This window comes from Sceloporus occidentalis, unplaced genomic scaffold, assembly GCF_023333645.1.
Source record: "Sceloporus occidentalis isolate IW3139 unplaced genomic scaffold, rSceOcc1.0.p SCAF_19, whole genome shotgun sequence".
In the NCBI taxonomy this organism is placed as follows: Eukaryota; Metazoa; Chordata; class Lepidosauria; order Squamata; family Phrynosomatidae; genus Sceloporus; species Sceloporus occidentalis.
This window is the reverse complement of record NW_028316999.1, coordinates 12,446,203-12,465,335: the sequence shown is the minus strand read 5'-3', so window position 1 is coordinate 12,465,335 and position 19,133 is coordinate 12,446,203. Positions and strand designations below refer to the sequence as shown.

Sequence of the window (19,133 nt, the reverse complement as noted above, 5' to 3'; positions counted from 1 at the left end):
TTAGTTTCCTATGAGGTAAACAGCCAGGTACGCAAATTATATAAGCATTATTGGTCAGTTATTGGAGTACATTAATAAGATAACATTAAAAAAAGCAACCTTTTAACTCAGAGTGAAAAAATCGAGGCCTAAAAATTAAGTTTAATTTTTTTCACTCGAGTTACATATTTTAATATTCCAAAACTACTGGGAGCCAAAAAACTGTAAGATTTAAGTATTGCCGAAAAAAACCCCAAATAAGCCACTTCTAGTTAGGGTTGTTAAGAAAGAACAAGAAGAGATTGGCGGTGTTTTTCCTCACCTAAAAAAAAATAGGGAGTTTCCTGGGTAAAAAAAATGAAAGTTATGCACATTGTTTGTTAGGAGAGAGGGGACTTCTTTCTCCTCTCCTCCAAGCTTGGCGGAAGGATACGATGAGAGCGCGACTCTACGGCTTGTTGTTTCCTCCTCCCTCCGCCTGGTTTTGCATGGTGGAGAGCGGAGGCTTCTCTTTCTCCTTCCTGCTCCAGACCCTGACAGCTCCAGGGGCAGGGCCCGGGGATCCGCTCCGGCGGCGGTTGCGGGAGGAGGAGGCAGTGCAAGCAAAAGAGGGAGGAGGGGGGATACCCAGCTACCCCAACATGTCCTCCTCTAACAGCCAGCACAGCACCGATCTGAAATCCGGTATGTGCATCATCCCAGCCCCCCCGCCACAATCTATAATAAACAATATGCAACATATATACGCGCACATGTATGTAGCAGAACATACGTGGGACCTCATCATGTGTTTTCTGTGTCTTTCCAGAGCTCTATTTCCTCATTGCCAGATTCCTAGAAGATGGACCCTGCCAGCAAGCGGCACAGGTACGGAATAACCTACAGGAGGGGTTGGGACCCCCGTATTTTAGCCACAGTCCTGTTTTGCCTACCCCCTCCCATGTTTCAGCTCGTATAATGGGGTACACATGACGGTGTGATATCTCCCCCTTTCTCTCTTTCAGGTTCTCATCAGAGAAGTGGAAAAGAAGGAGGTGAGCAGCATGTGAAATAAGACTAGTGGGGGGAAATGGCTGCGTGGTGGGGGGGAAAGGGGGTTGGGGGGCGATCATCAATGTGTAGGGAGCCCCCCTAAATCCCGCCGCACCCCTCACACGGCTTTTGTTGTGCGTGTGTCTAATAAGGCATGCAAGAGGAAAAATCCCGAGGATCTGGCAGTGCCGCTCCTCCCCCTTCCAAGCAGGAGCAGTGCTTTGCAGGGGGGCGTGAGGGCCATTTATTGATTATTGGGGGCTGCATTTGATCTTGACGTGACCATCACACCCCTTCTTGTGACATGGTCGGGTCCCCTGTCCTTCGCTGCAAAAATCACAAGAGAAAGATCGTGAAAAGAGCGCAACCCCCCGTCCCCGCAGCTGTAACCGTGCAGCCAGCGTTTCATTTAAAAATGAATATAAATATAACCGTACTTTTTTTGATGTGACTTGACCAGGAGGTGTGTAATTTGTAACAGACCCCCATGTTCATTTCTTTATATTGCAGTTGTTGCCAACGAGGGTAGACTGGACGGGAAAAGAGCATCCCAGGACTTACCAAAATTTGGTGAGTCTTCCTTACTGCCGAGGAAAAGTTTTTTTATTACCTTTTATTTTCACACAGTGGAATAAAATTGAATTTCCCGCATTTTTTTGTGGTGGATGTCACTGAGGTATATAAGCCGCTCAATAAGCAATTCGGTAAAAAAAAAAAAAGGGGGGGGGGGCAAGGGCTTAGGAAAAGGAACGTGAGTTTTTATTATTCTACAAAGGCATGACAGCTTAATTTTTTTTTTATTAAGGTGTTTTTAACAAGGTAAAAAGGGTCGGAGGAAATGTGATTTTTGATGTGCTAGTGGAATTAGAGAGACGTCATGGATATTGTGCAGAGAAGCAATGGAGGAGGGACTTGAAAGCAGAGCAGAGGAGTGGAGGAGAGAGGGCGCTGCTGCAAGCACACATACACACGCATACAAACATACATACACACACACACACACACACACACACACACACACACACACACACAAAAATACATATACACACACGCACACACACTCTGTGCCTCAGGCGGCTCTGATCACTGCAAGCTGCCCATTCAGCTAAAATGGGCATTCTATCATCTATTTATCTTTTATTAATATTTTTATAAACGTCCTTTATCTCCCCTTGTAAGTAGTTATCTTTTCACTTGCATAGTAACATTGTATTTTTTTAAATTTGTTTTACTTACCTCTTGCATTATAAATATTTTTTAATACAGTGTTCTGCGGTTATTACATGGCTATTTAGCAATCATTTTTTAATTGGTATTTTTTTCTTGTAAATATTCCCTTATGTCGTTTAACATAAGAATGTATTATAAGACCGGTATTTTTTAATGTCGTGTCTCTAGTTAGCAGGTTTTTCAGCTAATGTTGGCTCCTGGCAAACTCAAATTTTAATTTGTATCTCTGTATGTATTTGTCTTTTAGCCTTCATGGTTACTTTATGCATTTGCATTTTTGTAATGCAATGTCAGCAATAATCAATTTAATTGGGGTGTTTTGGTGTATTTTTGATTTTAAGGGTCGTTGCTTCTGCGATGTTTGATATTTAGGTAGCTGCTAAAATTATTAAATAATGGATATTTAAAGCATGCATCTGGCTGACTAATAGAATGTAGTTAAAATTCCTTTCCGGGTCTGATCCTTTTTTAGAAACTTGTCAAATGTGTTTGGTTTTTTTTAACCCTTCAGCCCAGAGGTGTCTTTCACTAAATGCAGTTTTGTGACATCTTGAAATGTTTTTTTGGGTTTGTAAAATGCTTAGTTGAATGAATACTAAATCACCTGTTATCTTGCTGGGGACTTAGATCTTATGTGAATAATACTTATTTGGTTAATACTGTTTCTTGCCATTATGATGTTTGTCACTTGCTTGTCCTTATTATCCAATGGATACATCACACATTTTGTATTGAGTTTTTTATGGTTATAGTTTTACCTGTGTGTATAAAAATCACCCCTATTAATAGCAGTAGAAACCTGCAACCCCCAGACAATCAGGATATTTAAGTCTATTTTGTCCTAGAAGAAGTGAAGACATATTTATTTTTTATATATTTTTTTTTTACATTAAAGATTAGCAGATTTTTTTTCCAGCAATGAAACATGGAGTTTATATTACTGATAATCCCTTAACTGTGGAAATGCAGCACATTAAGAGTCCAGGGCTTGTAATGTTAATTCATTCTAACTGTAAAGTTGATTAACAGAGAAGATTCCTTTAGATTTTTGACAGATATTCAGAGATAATGCTGTTTTGTAGCAGTGACTGGTTCTCTCTGTAAACTGTAAAGTCTTCTACTTCTATTTAATCTTATCTGTTACTCCAACATTGAATTTTATCTAACCTGTAAATACATGAATGTTCCATTAACCAGAAAATATAGATAATTCTTTTTTTCCTGAATTTATCAGCTCTTGGATTAATTTAGGCTTTTCTTCTTTAAAAGGGGTTCTACATTTTTTTTTCTGTAAACAGTTGGTGACCATACTCCAACATTCCAACCATGTTCACAAAGAAAAGTGACCAATGGTGTGCTTCATTAGACAAATATTTATCATTTCTGTCAGAGATAGGCCTACAAATCATTATACTTAAGGGCTTAAAATTAAAGCTGCACATTCTCCTTCGACTGTTAATGGTCAATATATTTTTTATTTTAAATAATGCTCTGCTGTGCGGGGGTTACTTCATCTTTTGAACAAACTCCATTTTTCACCATTGTCTCCTTCCCACCTATCATTTTCCACCAGCTGGCATTATGATGTGTCTACTTGGCAGTTTAAGAAGGCAATTTATGTGCTTTCTGGAGATGCCAGTTCATTTTACATTCCCTGTACTGGCCAGGTGACTTGTACAATGTCTAGTAATGGAATTACCGGTATTATACGGGCAATACTGTAGGAATATAAGAAAATTTCATTGTTACTGAAAACAAAGAAGCACTTAATATAGGTTTGTATTACACAGCATTTCTCTGAATTATGGTGTTCGATTTGTCAGACTATGATTGCTAAACATGTTCCCAGTTTTTCCAAACCAAGCAATGAATCATGCTGCCTGCCTCTCTCAAACACATTTCCTGGAATATGTACCCTGCACCAATTGGATATGACAAAGCTGAATATATATATTTTTCCTTCTGTGAGATCGTTGGTAATATAGACTAAAGAAGATTACCAAGAATGGCACTTAGCTGCTTCTAACCACAAAGCATTAAATGAAAAACAGATTGATCCACATCTAAGAATGTGTTAATTGTGCTTCTTTAGTAGTGAAATGTTTAGGTTTCTTTTCCTGAGCCTACCATGCATGTTCATTAGCTTTTAAGTTTAGAAAATTGCAATTTTTAAAAGTATGTGTATTAAGTGGCTCAAAGATTACATTTTGTGTGTGTGTAAATAAAATTACAGATTACTTCTTATATTAGTGTAATACGATAGAATGGAATGGTACAGCACATTGATAAGTTCAACCAGATGTAACTATCTTCAGTGTGTTGTATGTTGGTAGTTCCTGATTTTGTTTTGTGACTGTGCTTCTAGGGTTAAAATGCAGCATGCTGTGATTGGAGTGGGGGTTTTTTTTTTTGTTTTTTTTTTTGTTTTTTTGACTGCATGTATGCGTGTAATATATTGTAATTAGATTTATATTAGCAAGTACAGTTAATATCCCCTTTGAACATAACAAATACATTTTGGACAATGCTATGCTTCCAACTTCATGTGAACAGTGTGTGGAAGGCCCTTTTCTATTCCAGCATGACTGTGCCCCGGTGCACAAAGCAAGGTCCACAAAGACATGGTTGGATGAGTTTGGTGTGGAAGAACTTGACTGGCCCTCACATAGCCCTGACCTCAACCCCATTGAATACTTTTGGGATGAACTGGAACAGATCCTTCCAACATCAGTGGTTGTCCTCACAAATACTCTATTGGATGAATGGGCACAATTTCCCACAGAAACTCTCCAAACTCTTGTGGAAAGCCTTCCCAGAAGAGGGGAAGCTATTTCAGCCACCACAAGGGGGGGCAACTACATATTAATGTATGTATGTAGAATGCAATGTCATAAAAGTCCCAGTTGGTGTAATAGATGTCCCAATATATATATATATATATATATATATATATTCTAACTATATTAATGCTTTAGCATTTCACATGAAAAGAATTCTAGTTGTTTCACATTGTTTAGCATAACTAAATTAATCTAGTTAACGGGACACTCCAGTCACCATATGCACTTTAATGATTGTGTGGTGCCCTCCCTTGTTAATGCATGGAGTCTACAGATTTCCTCCATATCCATTTACCTTTCCCCACCCCAGCTATTTTATGGCATAACTCATGTTTATACACATGATCTATACATTATGACCAAAGATATGTGGACACCCCCATTTTAGGTCTTTCACCCACACCCATTGCTCAGAGGTATATAAAATCAAGCATGTGGACATGTCATCTAGGCAAATATCATCAGCAATAGAATGATTCATACAGAAGAGCTTAGTGACCTTAAACCTGCCGCTATAAGCGGATGTCACATTTTGCCAGCCCTGTTAGATCTGCCCTGATCCACTGTAAGTGCCATTATTGTGAGGTGTCTGGGAGTAACAACCTCGGAAGAAGCACAGTGTTTTGGAGCTTGACGGAATGGATTTCCATGACTGAGCAGCTGCACACAAGCCGAAGATCACTATGCTAAGCATTGGTCGGAGTGGTGTAAAGCTCAGTGCCATTGGAGCAATGCTTCCAGCTTTGTGGCACCACTTTAGGGAAGGCCCTTTCCTGTTTGCACATGACTGTACTTCTTTGCACAAAGCAAGGCCCATAAATATATGGTTTGCTGAATTTGGTGTGGAGGCGCTTGAGCCTGACCTTAACCCCATTGAACTTGTTTGAGCTTAATTGTGACCCAGGTTCTTTTTGGCCGAATGTACACAAATTCATGCAGACATGCTACAAAATCTTGTGAAAAGCCTTATCAGAAGAGAGGAGGCTATTGTGGTGGTGGCAAATCCATCTTAATGCCATGGTTTTGGAATTTAATATCCAACAAGCTCATGTAGGTGCGATGGCCAGGTGTCCGTATACTTTTGGTCATATAGTGTATTTACCGCCAGTAAGCTGGCGCAACAAAAGTTGTGAGCCTCGAGGAATATGCAGCAGGCATTCATGTTGGTTTGGTTTCAATGGCAGCTGCCAATTGATTGGCTGCTCCAAGCAGCTAGTCGGTGATGAGGATTATTAGACTATCGAGGGCGAGGGGCTGGCTTTTTTTTTTTATATATATATATTATTATAATACATATTAACCTCTTCAATCCCAGGGGTTTTTGGTACCTCAAGTCCCGGAGGAATTTTGCTATTTTTGCGCTATGTCGGTTCAGCGATTATTCTCTTTTCCTGTGAATAGTGTACCCATGTAAACTATATATCGTTTTTTCAAGGAGAGAGAGAGCTTTCTTTTGATACCATAGTTGGATGATTAGCTGACAGTTTAGAATGAGAAATTTTAAAAGAAAATTAGAAAAAAAATTTCCTCTAAATCCTCACAAAATTAGGTAAAGTAATGGAAAATGCCCTCCAAGTTTATCAATTCAGGTGTCCTGATTTCAGAAACACCTAATTCATATAGATTTTCCATACTTTCCCAGCACTTATAGGGAACATACGATAAGGTGTAAATTTTTTGTAGATTTTTTATGCTTATGGCTTAACGGGTTTGGGGGTTGTGAACGGGGACAGGCGGGTTATACTGGGTAGATGTTGTGCTAGGGCACTGTGATGTAAGGTATTTTTTTAATCGTTATTTATATATTTTTTTTTCATTTTTTATCTTATATAAAAAAAAATATATAATTTTTAAAAAATGGTTAGAGGTCCTCTTAGGGACCTCTTGAACATGTTATTAATGCCAGTAATGTCACAATGACATCACTTAGCTCATTTTATTTTTTATTTATTGTAGTTTTTAAAATGACCGTTTTTTCCCCCCTTTGTTTTCTGTTTCAGTATGTGAGGAGAGTGAGAAACATGCTTTCTCACTCTCCTCCCCGCGATCCCCCTGCACCGATCACACTGTGATCCCCACATTTAAAAATGTAATAGCTTTCCGGCTTTCATGCTGGAAGCTGTTACAGGAGATCGGACAGCAGAAAGCCGGCGATGCTGTCAGGGGGGAGTCTAGGCTGTCAAAAGAAGGGCAGGATGTACCCGTACGTCCATAGGGGATTCTTGGGATGCGTTTTTTGGACGTACCGGTATATCTAAAGGGGTTAAAGTACCATGTGTCCCTTTAAACATTGTTAAGCGGTGTAATTATTTAGATATATTGAGTATACATCAATATATGTATCTAATTTGTGCACTTTTTTGTTGGTGTTTCCAGCAGCCCATTGTATGTTGGCACAATAATATTTTGTGTACCAACATGTTAACATCTGTCATATAGACTGCTTTTATATGTAGCATTTTTTTATTAACCATCTTTAGCTGTGATTTGTGTCTTGGTTGCAGTTCTACAGGCTTGAGGGATAATTTAAAGAATGTAACTTAAAAATCACAATGTGTATCATTTTGGGGCTTTTACCATTGCTGTCGGTGCACGTTAGAGTAAATGTAAACATTTTTTTTAGATATAATTTAGAAAATATGCAAATACATGTATTGTGGAAAGAGAATACTGCAGTGAATGTTAAGAAATAATAAAGTGGCTCTAAATACAATGTTTGGTTATAATAGCTGAATTTTGAGAAGGAAAAAATCAATGAACTAAGGTGATGGAGTTGTTTCTTTGACATGTAAAATGCAAGTGAGGAGGTTGGTGTGAGACGGTGGGAACTGCGATGAAAGCTATTGACTGTCTGTACCTATTTGCATTTTCTGCTGGTAATTACCACTGGAGTGTGAGAATTTGGACTCTGGCAATGTAAAAATAAAATGGTCCAGAGTAAAGAAAAAAGGCCTAGTTTTACCTTACTGTAACATTAAATATGTAACTAATGTTTGACTAATTTTTCTTTCCTATTTAAATACAATTTAGACCAAATAAACAATACATTAATAGAATAGTCTACAAACATGAATGCATATGAAAAATCTTCTCTTTTTTTGTGGGGGGGGGGGGCTTGCAAAAAAAAAATGCTGTAGGTCCTTATTTTGTGATTCCTGCCGGTTTTGGCTGCTCATTCCAGTTACTGTGAGGAAAGTGGCATGTGGGGAGTTTTGTTAGACCTGTTTGAAAACACATTTTATGCAAGGCAACAGAGATGGGTCCATGGAAACTTCCCAAACCTTTAGTAATGATTGTGATAAACCGCTTTATGTACCTGGATGCAAATAGCGACCCATAGATATTAGAGATGAGGCCATGATCAGTGAGTCAAATTCTGTGCTTTATTGTCCCGATCCTAACGACAACTTATTAGTGATTACTTACATTTCAGCTAACTGGTTATGTCGCAGGCTTGTTCACTGAAGCTGGGTAGGTATGTTTTTGTTGGGGTTAATTGCAGTGCTGCATACAGTAATGCACTGGCATCGAAGGGCAGCGAGTTTAATTGCAATTTAAAATAAACTTTATTTGCAGGCTTGGGGCTGCCATTGTTGTCTGTTACTCTGCTTAGACATCCCACTTAAGGCAACATTAATAATAACGAGTTTGTCATATTAGCTTTCCTCCATAGCATTTTGTGTTTCGGCAGTGGTGTTATTTAGGTCTTGTGCTGCCCTAGGCTTGACTGAACTTACCCCCCCATATTAATTTATTCTACCCTTTGCTGCCCAAGTCATACCTCTTCCTCAACCTTTACCTCTCTGTATGTTAAGTGTGAATACAGAGTACCTAATTTCATTGCTCTGTGCAACATTTCAAATTTGTAATCTATTTTGAGACAGACTTTAATATAAAGTGTAAATGCAGCCATTATTCACAGAGGTCAGTCATCCATGTCAAGTATACTAGTAGGATCACAGGCACGCTCAAATTATATGTTGTCAGTATATGATGTAAACTGTTACTGTACATTCACACGTACTGTGTGCCCAAACAGCTTGAGCGTGATAACCTTGTGCATGCTCTCACACACACATGCTTGCATTCACTTACTCTGATGTACGTACAGTCATACATGTATATTCACTTCACTTACCTCCTTACCCCAACCTCAGCTTTCCCTCCAGCTTTGAGCAGAATCACCCCCCCCCCCCCCCGGTACCGCTCATCAGGGGACATGAACCGGTGTAAGGGGCGGCTCTATGTAGGGGTGGCTTTTTATGCCGGCCCCCTGTAAAGTGCCGTTTAGGACTAGGCCAAGATACAACCCTGGTCAGAGTGTCTCTCTGGGTGATTGGGACTGAGCCATTATATTGTATGAGAAGGAGTCGATGTGGCTGTCTAGTTGATTGCATTAAAATAACTTGTACACATGATAAATGCATTATTATCTGTGAAAATTGTTTTTAAAGCAGAAAATATTAGATATTTTTAATGACTTACTAGTAATAAAAAAAAAAAAATAAGAGTTGGTACCCTTTACAATCTGTCATCAGGGTACAAATAACAAACTGAATATATTTGATATGGTTCACCTCGTTTCAGGAAACTGAAAGCACCATATGGTAGTTTAGTAGATATCTTTGGACTTCGAGCATTCTTTTAAACCTCCTTTTTCTGCACTGGTTATAACACATATTGCAGATTTACAGTCACAAAAGGGAAGTCCACTGCAGAAGGAACACTTAGCTCTTATCTTACTGTATAGAGGTAATCTTTCTTGCAGATATCTTAATGGCTTGCGTATTCTGTGTTAAACGTCTTTACTATCACTGAGACGGCAGTTGCATGTCCTTTTGATTAAAGAAATAGGAATGAAGTATGTGAATTTATACATCTGAAGACCCTTTCCTACCGTGTCTTACATGTATTTAATACATTGGGCTTTAACTACGGCTCTTAACAGTATCTACCTATGTGCCCAATAAACACGTACATTCTGTGTTTGTACAGTAAACCTGTGTGCTAGTTTTAGTGATAAAGGAGCCCGTTTGTATTAAGATTCACGTTCAATAGTTACAGCAGTCAAACTAAACATTTCATATACGTGTATATATATATATTTCGTTTGATTGCTGTAACAGGCTTTAGATGGATTGGATTCAGAGCTTCTCTCTGAATATGTGTACCATGGTGCCAAATTATGAATAAGATGTCTATTTAGTCATAAGTGGTTATGGACAGATACTTAAAGGTAACCTTGAGTAAAAACAATGTGCCCCTGTAACTTTTAAATGGACAGCATAATGTCCCAGACAGCCCCGCAAAAACATCCATATGTGTTTTTCATGAGTACTTTAAGATGTATTTATTTAAAATGACTACGCTTCTTTTAGGCAGGATCTCCAGCCACAGAGCTTCTACTTGCATTTTGCACGGAGGCTCTCGAGAATTGAGGGACGTCTCGGCTGTCAGGTTCATTAGTGCGTATGGTGGCTGGAGTGTCCCCTTAAGAAGGGACTTGGTGTGAAATATTTGTTTTCTCAGTGTGTGTGTTTGATGCGTATTTATGTTCTAGTATTTGCAGTGGGATTCTTAACCTATTAAAACCTTTGATATTCTATGCCATTGCAAAAAAAAAATCAAAAAAGTGTCCAAAACCCCATATTGAAGCTGTAGAACATCATGAGTTAAATAGTGATGCTATCATTGCATGATAAATGCCCAAATGTGCTTTGTGAAATATCCTGGTCTGTCTTCTATCCATAATGATATACATTTGGTGGGTTCTTTTGGACTAGTGGACTGCTAAGCAGTCCCAAATGAGGCATGGTCATCAGAAAACAAAATTAGAAGTGTGAAAAAGTGCATTTGGGGGAAAAAACCATATATAAATGATATGGATACGCAATTAAAAGTGAGTGTCACGGTTAAAGAAACATAATGTAAAAATGCAATGGAAAGCCCTAGGTTTATAGCAGGGCTCGACAAATCCCAGGTCGCCATGGCCACTAATAATTTTCTGCTGGCGCCTAGGTGTTCGTGAGCCAAACCTATAATTGGGTTTAGGATCCAGATCCCCCGCGGCGTTGCAGGGGACCTGGATCCTCCTTTCCGGCAGCAGCGGACGTCTGCGATGCAGACAACCCTGCTGCTGCCGCCAGCGGCTCCGCCCACCCTCCTCACTGAACGGGGCTGTCACCGCCCACGAAGGTCACTGAGTCGCGCTGGCCAGCTGACTCAATTCTATTTCGGATCAACGGGGACGGCTTCTTAACCCCTTAAGGACCGGGCTCGTTTTTTCTTTTTGTACCCTGTGGGACCGAGGCTGTTTTAATACTTTTGTGGTGCTTGTGTTCAGCTATAATTTTGTCCTCACCCATTTAGTGTACCCACATAAGTTATATATTGTTTTTTTCAGGACAAGATGGGTTTTCTTCAGATACCCTTATTTTGATCGTATCATCTTATTTACTATAAAAAAAATATTTTTTGACTTTTATTTGAAAAATCTTTTACTCACCTAAAAAAGCAAGTAAAAAAACTAGCTAAATAGATTCTACTACTTGTCCTGAGTTTAGAAATACCCAATGTTTTTATGTTTTTTTGCTGTTTTTTGTAAGTTATAGGGCAATAAGTACAAGCAGCGTTTTATGATTTCCAAACCTTTTTTAACAAATCTGGTCTGTCTGCCTCCATCTCCTCTTTGGAACATCTTTGAAGCCAGTTAACTCAACTTAACCCCGTCAAACCATACATTTTTGAAAACTAGACACCCCAGGGTATTCCAAATGATGTTATTTTAACCCTTTCCATGCACCAATTATACAACTACACTTTGTCAAACTTTGTAATAGTAATTTTTTTTATTTTTTTTCCCACACAAATTGTACTTTAGTTATAGATATACAGGTTCTGGTATATGTGTGTTCAGGAACATCTCCTGAGTGCAGTGATACCAGACATGCATGGGTTTGTCGTGTTGTTTGAGATTTAAAATGCCACATTTGGGAAGTGCGCTTTTTTTCTCCATTTTGGTCAGTCTGTACCTATGCCCTATCTTTGAGCTCGGCCACTCCAATTTACCCCATCAGCCATTTTTCTTTTATATTAGACACCCCTTGGGTATTTGAAGTGCTTTTATTTTAACTCTTTGTTGAGATTTTTGAGAAATTTTAGCATTTGCTCAAAATAATAAACTTTATTTTTTTATATATTTTTTTTACACATTTTGCTGGTACTGGATGGTTCATCTAGTTAGCACATTTTTTTTATTTTTTTTCCCATTTTTTTTATTTTTTTTTAATATTTTACTAATCACATTGTGATTAGAAAGCTGGGCTCCATTGTCTTGCATGGTTGAATGCAGTACCTGTAAGTGGAGCCAGAGTTCTCTAGGGGGTCTGGAGACCATCTAGCGAACTCTTTCATCTTTATTGTTTTTTTTCCCGGGCCGCTGCCATCTTGCTGATGGCGAAGATCACCGGGAGCTGCGGCTGTGACCACTCTCCGGAGCGGTCACAGCCCATCCAGAGGTAAGTGTTTGGTGTCGCTGGATGCCTCCTGATCGAGGCATTCCAGCGACACCATTTAAGTTGATCGTTGATCGCCTCCTAAACGCTTTTAAAACGGGCGTCCGCCACCATACAATTTATGGCGGCTGTTGACGCCCCGGGGAGGGGCCAGACATGGCCCCCGATGCTGATCGCGGCCTTGCTGAATGCCTCGACATCGAGGCATTACAGTAACGCCGTTTAATCGTTGATCATTTTTATTTAATTTTTTGACGGTTCAGGACCGTCAAAGGTCATTAAGTGACCGTTTTTCCGTGACGGTCCTGAACCGGCAAAGGTCGTTAAGGGGCTGCTCAATAACTTTCGCGGGAGACTGGGGGCAAAGGAAAACTCTGTCCCCAATTTCCTATAGGCATCTTTGTCACTAAATAGCTTCCCATAGTCCCATGTTTAGTGACAAAGATGCCTATGGGAGACTGGGGGCCAAGGCAAACTCTGTCCCCAGTTTCCCATAGGCATCTTTGTCACTAAACATGGGACTATGGGAAGCTATTTAGTGACCAAAGATGCCTATGGAAACAGACAGAGTTACTTAATGGGATTAATTAATGGTAATTAAAAGTATGCACTGGTGCTTTTTAGTGTGGGCAAAGTGCTGGGGCAAAGTGTGAGTGCAGGGCAAAGTGAGGGCTAGGGTAAAGTGTGAGACCTGTGAGTGCTGGGGCAAAGTGTGAGTGTAGGGCAAAAAAATCCTGACTCCTAACTTTTTTAGCTGGCTCCTAGATTTAAAAAAAATTGTCAAGCCCTGGTTTATAGATACAAAATACTGTCTTTTGTCGCAAAGTCCATGTTGATACTTGTTTATTCATTCGATTATAAGTAGACTGAGGCACAGGGCTTGGATTGATTGATCGTGAGCAGTTATATTTTTGTCAGACTGCTACCAGAATCGATTAGCTTGGCACATTGAATTACAGCGGCGTTTCCCAATAAGTAAGTGATAATCAGACCTAAAACAATATTTCTCTACATCAGAATCCTTATCTGGGCTTTTAATTTCTAAAAAAAACAAAATACTGTCTGCGCTTCTCACCCTAATAAAGTTGGCAACAAATATATAAACATAATATAAATGAGAGGTTTTGGTTATATGAATTGGCCAAAGCATAATTAAGCTCACCCGCCACGTCAAGGCACACTCTCAATAGGGTGAGAACCTACTCTCACCTCCTACATAGTGGGCACACAAAGCAGTTTATACTGCTACCAAAACCTAATTAATGTGTTGGGGGAGGTGCAATTAAGCCTCCTCCCATTTAACCCCTGGACAGCAAGCTGCAACCAGACTAATGAGGAGCCAACAACCTCAAATATGTGCAAACAGGGAAACATGTGCGCACCGACATTTTTTCTTTTCCCTTTTAATTTCTAATACTGAAAAGGAGCCGATGGTAACAAATAGAGACTGCTTATTCCCGAGGTAACCGGTGTGTGCAAATAACGTTCCGCTCTTACAGCAGTATTACATGCAACGTTACTAAATCTTTTTTGTATTATTTCAAACAATGGGCGTATCAAGCACTTGTGTCTTGCCTGGTACTGACTGTTACCTGCATGTACACCGGAGTTGAATTAACCATGTTTAATTTTGTGTATTGCTGAGGCAGATGATAGAGTTCCACGAGATGCTGGAGTCATGCCGTTGCCATTTAGAGGCTGGAAAGCTCGCTGCAATAAGTGTTAACGCGGATAGGGGAAGAAGTGTCAAACGAAACCTGGCAGTTGAAGGAAAATAAAATGCATTTCATCTGTATTTTTTTATTAGATCTGTAACTAGAAAAAGAAAGCAAGCCACAGGTAAACATTTTCATCTGTAAAACCAACCTGTTAATAAACAGGAAAGACGTAATAAAATCTGTAAGTGTGAGTGCTGGTCAGAAAAGTAGAATCAATTCTTATTCCGGGTACAAAATGAATTTTTTCCGAAAAATTTAGAAAAAAATGCAGAGTGGAATAGTTTTACAAATTTTACATTATTTTCCACCGGGAACATGAAAAGCTGTGTATAGAAAAGTATTATGCTTGAAATAAAAGTACAGCTCATTCAGTAAATAAACTAAATTTTCTTTTTGTTGCAAATGGACAAGGTCTGTTTACGTTCAGAACATTTTAACTATGCATGACCCTCATAACCCTCCAATGCAACAAAATAAATAAAGATCTCCGCTAATCCTCCTCCATGGATTGCACGGGGAGAGTATCGGTCTCCTGATCAGATCTGCGCCAATTGCAAATGAAAAAGTGAAGTAATTTTTGCATCTTTCATAAAGGTCTTCATGTAAAGTAGTTTGAATGCCATGTTATAAAAATATTATTTATCATTATAAAAGAAGATATTCACACCGTTTTCCCAGTTTTTCCGTCCCCACCCCAGACCTTCCCATCTATATCTAGCTGCTGGCCCCACTTTATGGTGTACAGATAACTGATATTTCATCCATTCAGTATGTGTTGATGGATATGCATAACGTGGTGCAGGGGAAGCTCACTGGCATTAGACGTTCTTAATGTATATAGTAACGTGAAGTAGTTGATACCTCATCTGCTATCTACAGAACAAAGTACAGGAACTACCACACAATCCTGAAAGACAATCATATAACACGTATTGTAATTGTGCTTTTATTGCTGAACAAAACAATTGGATCTTTCATAAAGTGTTTGTGCTTTTGTACTTCGTTTGTCCGTGGGGAGCAATGAATGAAACACCTGCTACTTGGCTTTACTAGAAAAACAACAGAAAAATGTCCTCCCATATGCAACAGTTGTAAAATCCAATCCTATTTGATTTATTGCCCTGCGTCTTTTCACTCTATTATCTGAAGTACGTTTTTCTGTTGAGTTTTTGTATTTGTTTAGTAGCAGTGACTGTAAAAAGACGACGGACGTCTGCAGTGTTTAGGCTGCATCCAGACGGTAAATGTGATCCCACCGCTCATCCCAAAACTGCATTTTAAGCGCATGAGAACTAAATAAAGTTATGAAACAAAACATGTATATTTTAGAAACACACTAAGTGTATGCCATGTTTTTCTTTATATTTTTTTATCGCTCTCCTCTTCATTTAGACTGAGGCCGGAGGACTGTCTAAGCTCCACACTCCGTTGTGTGTTGCGTACAATAGTCTCATGCCCCAGGGTAACAGGTTTTATATATAGGAAACGTATCATTTGATGGCCTTTTGTTAAGATGCGTGTGCCTGAGTATTGAAACCTCACAGCGCTGTTACAGGACCTGACTGGGCTCCAGGGAGATGTGGAGATGTGTTCTGCATTCTGCAGGGATGTTGCAGGAACACTTGTTGAAAAGCCCTGCCTGCTGGGCTAGATGAGGTTGGATCTCTGTGCCGCTAATCTTCCAGGCTTTAGTTATCTGATTTTGTGCATGTGATCAATAAAAGGCACAGTAACACATATCCTTACGTTGCTTGCCGTACTCTGGAAGCATCCGCTGTCTGTATGTAAACATGTGCAAAATCTTAAACCAGTATGATTTGTAAATTAAATGCTCTTTAAGCCATTTTCCCATGATCTGGTGCAATAATATATACACTCATTACCCAATTTGTATGCTTGCCAGGGTAACTACTAGCTTTTGGCCAACAGGACATGCCCAGGTAAATACCAAATACACATTTGCAGACCACGTAGATTCACAGAAAATCGTTGCGTAACAAAGCACACAGAGAGGATTCGGTTATGATGCATATGCGAGTACTACTAAGTACAATGCACTGGATTGTGACAGTTTGAAATATTCTGTAATGTTGGCACTGGGTCCAGTCTACTATAACTTTATACTCTGTAAATTATCTACACCAAACGTATGTCTAGTGGCAAACAAATTGTTGATTTTTGCTTCGCCTTTTAATTAAACTTGGAAATTGTGGAGCACATATGTAAGAAAGCAAAGTTCTGGATAAATCGGAGTGGAGAGATGTAAGTAATTTACTTCCTCTGAAGCATGTTCTCTACTAAAGTGTAATGATCCGGACAGGAAGTAGTGGAGTGCATGTGCTGCCGGGCTTCCTTCTCCGAGCTGTATGGACATGCCGCCGTTCACATCGCATTCATATTTTCTGCTTATTCACACGGCGCGAACAGGTGCTGGGTCTCTGCCGAAGTGCAGAGGGTACATTTATGAATCTTTTGATATGAGAAATGAAGCATCCATTGAATATTTTGGCAGTCATGCTCAGTTTTTCGTAGGGGCTCCAGTGACATGTGAGGCGCATGTCCATGTGAAACGTACTGTGTTCACTTACCTCCTGACAGCTTTCTGACTTTGCGATTTTGGTCAGTGGTGCTGGTCTAATGGCGTTTCTATGTTTGCCATTTCTCTAGTGAACCTACAAACTCTTCCGGTGCTTTTAACCATCTAAAGATAGGAATCTGATAGCTGGTGCCTGATATATAATAGACAAGTTCCCTGTCTTTTTCAACTCTCTTCATAATTTAATTCCATGCCTTCTCCAACTTGAAGATCTCTCATACTTTCTTGTATTGCTTAATAGAGGTGTCACATAACTGAGTTAACATTCAGCGATTATATGAATTAAGGTTCCTGTGAAGGCAGTAGTGTACCTGTTTAAAGATCTGAAAAAATGCTTCTTCCATTGTAATTAATGTATTTTATTTGGGAATCCCTCTCACTTTTTCGGAGAATCGTACTTGCACTCGGTGAGGGCAGTTCCCGATATTTAAATGCAGATGACGATTAAGCTTACTTGTTGAAAACTCAGTTTCCGAAAAACAAATATAAGCTTTAATCAAATGTGAAAATAGTAAAAAAGAAAAAAGCTTTTGTTCCTTTGCCGTTAAATAGGTGAAATATTATCGACATTTGGCACCGGACCATTTAGTGCAAATATGTCGAAGAGTTGGGCCGCTTCTCGAGAAAGAGATTCCTCAAAGTGTCCCTGGAGTGCTGACACTATTGGGAGCCGGCCGCCAGTCTCTGCTGCGCACAAATAAAAGTAAGAGGTTTTTAGTCTTAACTTTCTGATGATTTAAGAGGACCTGTCACTTTCCCAACTTTACATATTATAACTGTGTACATAACTACATAAAATCTGACACCAGTATTTTATGCGTAAAAACAAGCTGACTTTTGTCTCTGGTTAGTAATGTTAAGGTAACCAGGTGTATTGATACTGACTATAATAATTGTAAGGAAAAATACAGGTTAAACATAGCTTTGAAAATACCGGTACATTTAATGTGAACATACTGATCATTACAAAATCAAAATAAACCGTTAATACCATTGTGTAGTGCATTGGAATGTGCATGATAGTTATCATATGGAATATAAATATAAATTTTGACTTGCCTTTATTGTTTAAAAATATATATAATGTGAAGCTTTTTTGTTATATTAAAAAAACAAATCAAACGTGTTTGAATTATTTTCTCCACAGGCTGCAAAAATGTTGTCTGGAAGGGTTCAACCCTTGCCGCTTTACATTGCGGAAGACCTCCTGAGGCTCCAATAAATTTTGGAAGTCCACCAAGCATAGGTGAGAAAAGAGATTCTAATATCTGTAAACAAATGGTTCTAGTTCAGTGTATTTGAATATTTAGCACAGTAGTTTAATAATTACATAACCTGAGCTCTATAAAAATAAGGTTTACTTTATTTTCCTTAACTTTAACCCCTTCAGGACCGGGATTTTGATACTAACGTGTCGCTAAAGGACCGGAGCCGTTTTTGTGTTTTTGCCATGTCTTTCTTCAACTGTAATTTCTCTCTTATCAATTGGTGCACCCACACAAATCATATATTGCTTTTTTCAGCACAAGCATTTGAAACCATATTAAGCTGGGTAGTACATTGTTTTGTTTGAAATAAACTGGAAAAAGTGGGGGAAAAATGAAAAAAACAAATTTTTTTACAGTTTTGTATACATACAAATTGTACACACATTGAACCAATGGGAAAAAATTATCCCAAATATATTCATTAAGTTGTCCCAACATGGCCAGGATTTTTATCTATTTTGACCAGTATAGGGCAAATATTGCAAGGCATGCATCACGTTTTTGAAATGTAATTTTTTTTCAAATTTGGCATGGTAGTCTAATAACTGCAATAGTTGTCACAGATACTGATTATCCCCCCAAAATTATATGTTTATGAACAGTAGATAAGTCAAGGTGTACAACTAGGGTCATTTTGACACTTTTCAAACAGGGATTTTATCGCAAATTGCTGCCAAATTTTGAGGTATTTTTATATTTTTTGCATATGTTGCAATGTTGCTTTAGATTTTATAATTTATTTTGTATAGAATATGTGCAACTGCAGAAAAAAAACACCAAATTGTGTTCACCAACATCCCCCGGTTCCAACAAGGCCTCACATGCATGGTTCATGCATTTTTTCAGGAAGCTATGAGGGCAAAACTGGAACATGCGCATTTTCGTTTTCACATTTGAAATTTTCAGAAATTGGTTTCCTCGGCCCATATCCCATTTGGGACATTTTGGAAGCCCCC

General features: G+C 38.9%; 1 protein-coding gene across 1 annotated transcript in view; it reads left to right on the top strand.

Annotated features, from left to right (window-relative positions):
* The first annotated feature begins 413 nt into the window (after positions 1-413).
* The window catches only part of LOC149302441 (PH-interacting protein-like), a 59,975-nt gene continuing 41,255 nt past the window's right edge, over positions 414-19,133 (top strand). Inside the window, exons 1-6 of the mRNA XM_089482535.1 lie at positions 414-663; positions 788-846; positions 984-1,013; positions 1,522-1,581; positions 17,462-17,612; positions 18,057-18,155. Coding sequence (XP_089338661.1) covers positions 414-663; positions 788-846; positions 984-1,013; positions 1,522-1,581; positions 17,462-17,612; positions 18,057-18,155 — 649 coding nt within the window. The remainder of the gene's footprint in view (positions 664-787; positions 847-983; positions 1,014-1,521; positions 1,582-17,461; positions 17,613-18,056; positions 18,156-19,133) is intronic.